Below are 2,392 nucleotides of genomic sequence, written 5' to 3'. Positions count from 1 at the left end.
CATGAAAATAGCTATGTTTTGGCTTATGTTCATGAGTTTTTTTTCGCATGGAAAAGAATATTGCAGTAATGACAAATTTTAGGGCTCGAGGAATAGAGAGAAGCATATGTAGCTCATCATGAAAATAGATCTATTTTGGCTTATGCCAATGAGCCTTTTCACATGCAAAAGAATATTCCAATAATGATAAATTTTAGGCCTCCAAGAATAGAGAGAAGCATATGGAGCTTATCATGAAAATAGCTCTGTTTTGGCTTATGCCAATGAGTCTTTTCACATGCAAAAGAATATTCTAGTAATGAGATATTTTAGGGATACAAGAGTGGACAGAAGTATGTGCAGCTCATCATGAAAATAGCTCTGATTTGGCTTATGCCAATGAATCTTTTCACAGGCAAAAGAATATTCCAATAATGACAAATTTTAGGGATCCAAGAATACAGAGAAGCATGTACAGCTCATGGTGAAAATAGCTCTATTTTGGTTTATTTTGATCTATTTTAAGGATCCAAGAATACAGAAAAGCATGTACAGCTCATGGTGAAAATAGCTCTATTTATTATGATAAGTCTTTTTCACACGAGATGTCCGTTGCATAAAAAGACAAAAAAAATATACTAAATGAGCACACGAGGCATGACAATACAATTTACACCACGGAAACGCTATTTGACAAAAAAGAATTTTAAAACTATCAAAACGAGTTGCCCGTATTATAAAAGGAAACAAATATACAAGAAGGATGACATGACATAATGCATATGATCAGATTGCAGAAAGCGACCGTCACATGGGGCGGTGGAAAAGTTTCGTCTCAACATAGGAAAGGGCTGAAGAACTCTATAATTGAAGTAGAGACTGGGAACGCTTCCAGCAAGTTCTACACACTTATAAATTTGTATCTTTCCTCTGCATACTCACATTCCTTGCAGTTTCGGCTGTCCCTTCTGCTGGTTTGAATTGATCAATAGCTTCAGTTTCTCTGTTGTTCAGAAACTTAATTATGGCATCTGCTTTAGTTGATGTTGTTGTTGAAAAAATTGCGCAATTGGTAACTGAGGAGGCTTCACTCTTCCTCAACTTCAACAAGGACTTTGAATGGCTGAGTGACAAACTCAATGATTTAAAAGGCTATCTCAGCTTTACAGATGCGCATAGTGCACGGAATGATGCCGTGAAAAGATGGATGCTAAAGTTTGAAAATATTGCTTGGGATGTAGAAGACATACTGGATGAATATGCTACTTGGGATGCAGAGAATGTTGATCAATTCTCTTGTGTCTGTCATTCCATTTCTTGTCAATTAGTCTTTCGCTTTAAAATGGCACATCGGATTAAGGACGTGAAAGATAGAATGAGGTCCATTATGGAAAATGCAGCAGAGCTCAAGCTTGTTGGGGATCTGACTCATCCAGGCCAAGCTTCCAGAAGTACATCTCAGAATGTAAAGTGGAGGGGTTTAAATATAATAGAGAGCGGTTCACGACCAGTGGCTATTGAGTCCAAGGTTGAAGATGTCCTCCGCTTACTCGATGACCCTGCTGCTCCTGTCATTGCCGTCGTTGGTATGGGCGGCGTTGGGAAGACATTTTTACTGCAAAATGTCTTCAACAGTGTAAAGGATAAGAAGAATAAGTTTGGGAAATCAATCTGGCTCTCTATCTCTCAGACTTACTTACTTAAAAAGTTGCAAGCTGCTTTAGCATTTGAAATAGGGTTGGACGTGGACGTTATTGATAGTGTAGATGAAGTGAAGGCTGCAGAGTTGATTCATGACCGTTTAGAAAGCACAAGGTTCCTCATTGTGTTGGGTGATGTGTGGAGAGCAACTGGGGAGTACAAGTTGTTTTCTGCACTTGGCCTTCCAACTGAGCATAACAGCCAATGCAAAATTGTAGTCACTACCCGAAGCAGAGATGTGTGCAAAAGCATGAATGCTCATGTTTATGAGCTGCAACCTTTGTCAGAAGAAGAGAGCTGGAGCTTGTTTTGTGCTTTTGCCTTCCAGGGAAGTCAACCGCCAGGTTATCTTAAAGATATTGCCCGTGAAATCGAAGGAAAATGTGCGAAATTGCCCTTGGCTGTTAGAACCGTTGCAGCGTCTCTGGCGGAGTAGAGATCGTCAAGGGAGTGGGAATCCAAATTGAGGCACCTGAACGAGGCATCTCGTACCGACGATCCAATTATGCCTATTCTCAAGTTGAGTTATGATTCTCTCCCTCCTCATCTTAAACCTTGTTTTGTGTATCTTTCTTTCTTTCCCGAAGATGAGGAAATAGACTCCCAATATCTCATAAACCTGTGGGTAGGAGAAGGATATGTTGCTCAAGAAGAGTATCAGGACAAGCTAGATATTGGATGGAGTTATTTATGTCAACTTCATAGTCTATGT

General features: G+C 39.6%; 1 protein-coding gene across 1 annotated transcript; it reads left to right on the top strand.

Moving 5' to 3' along the window:
• The first annotated feature begins 1,003 nt into the window (after positions 1–1,003).
• Positions 1,004–2,116, top strand: LOC131032043 (putative disease resistance protein RGA3). Its single transcript, XM_057962950.2, has one exon. It carries the CDS (start codon positions 1,004–1,006, stop codon positions 2,114–2,116), a length of 1,113 nt encoding a protein of 370 aa, XP_057818933.2.
• Positions 2,117–2,392: the final 276 nt, after the last annotated feature.

This window comes from Cryptomeria japonica, chromosome 4 (genome assembly GCF_030272615.1).
Source record: "Cryptomeria japonica chromosome 4, Sugi_1.0, whole genome shotgun sequence".
NCBI lineage: Eukaryota > Viridiplantae > Streptophyta > Pinopsida > Cupressales > Cupressaceae > Cryptomeria > Cryptomeria japonica.
The sequence above is the reverse complement of the archived record's forward strand: the minus strand, read 5'-3'. Positions and strand labels throughout refer to the sequence as shown.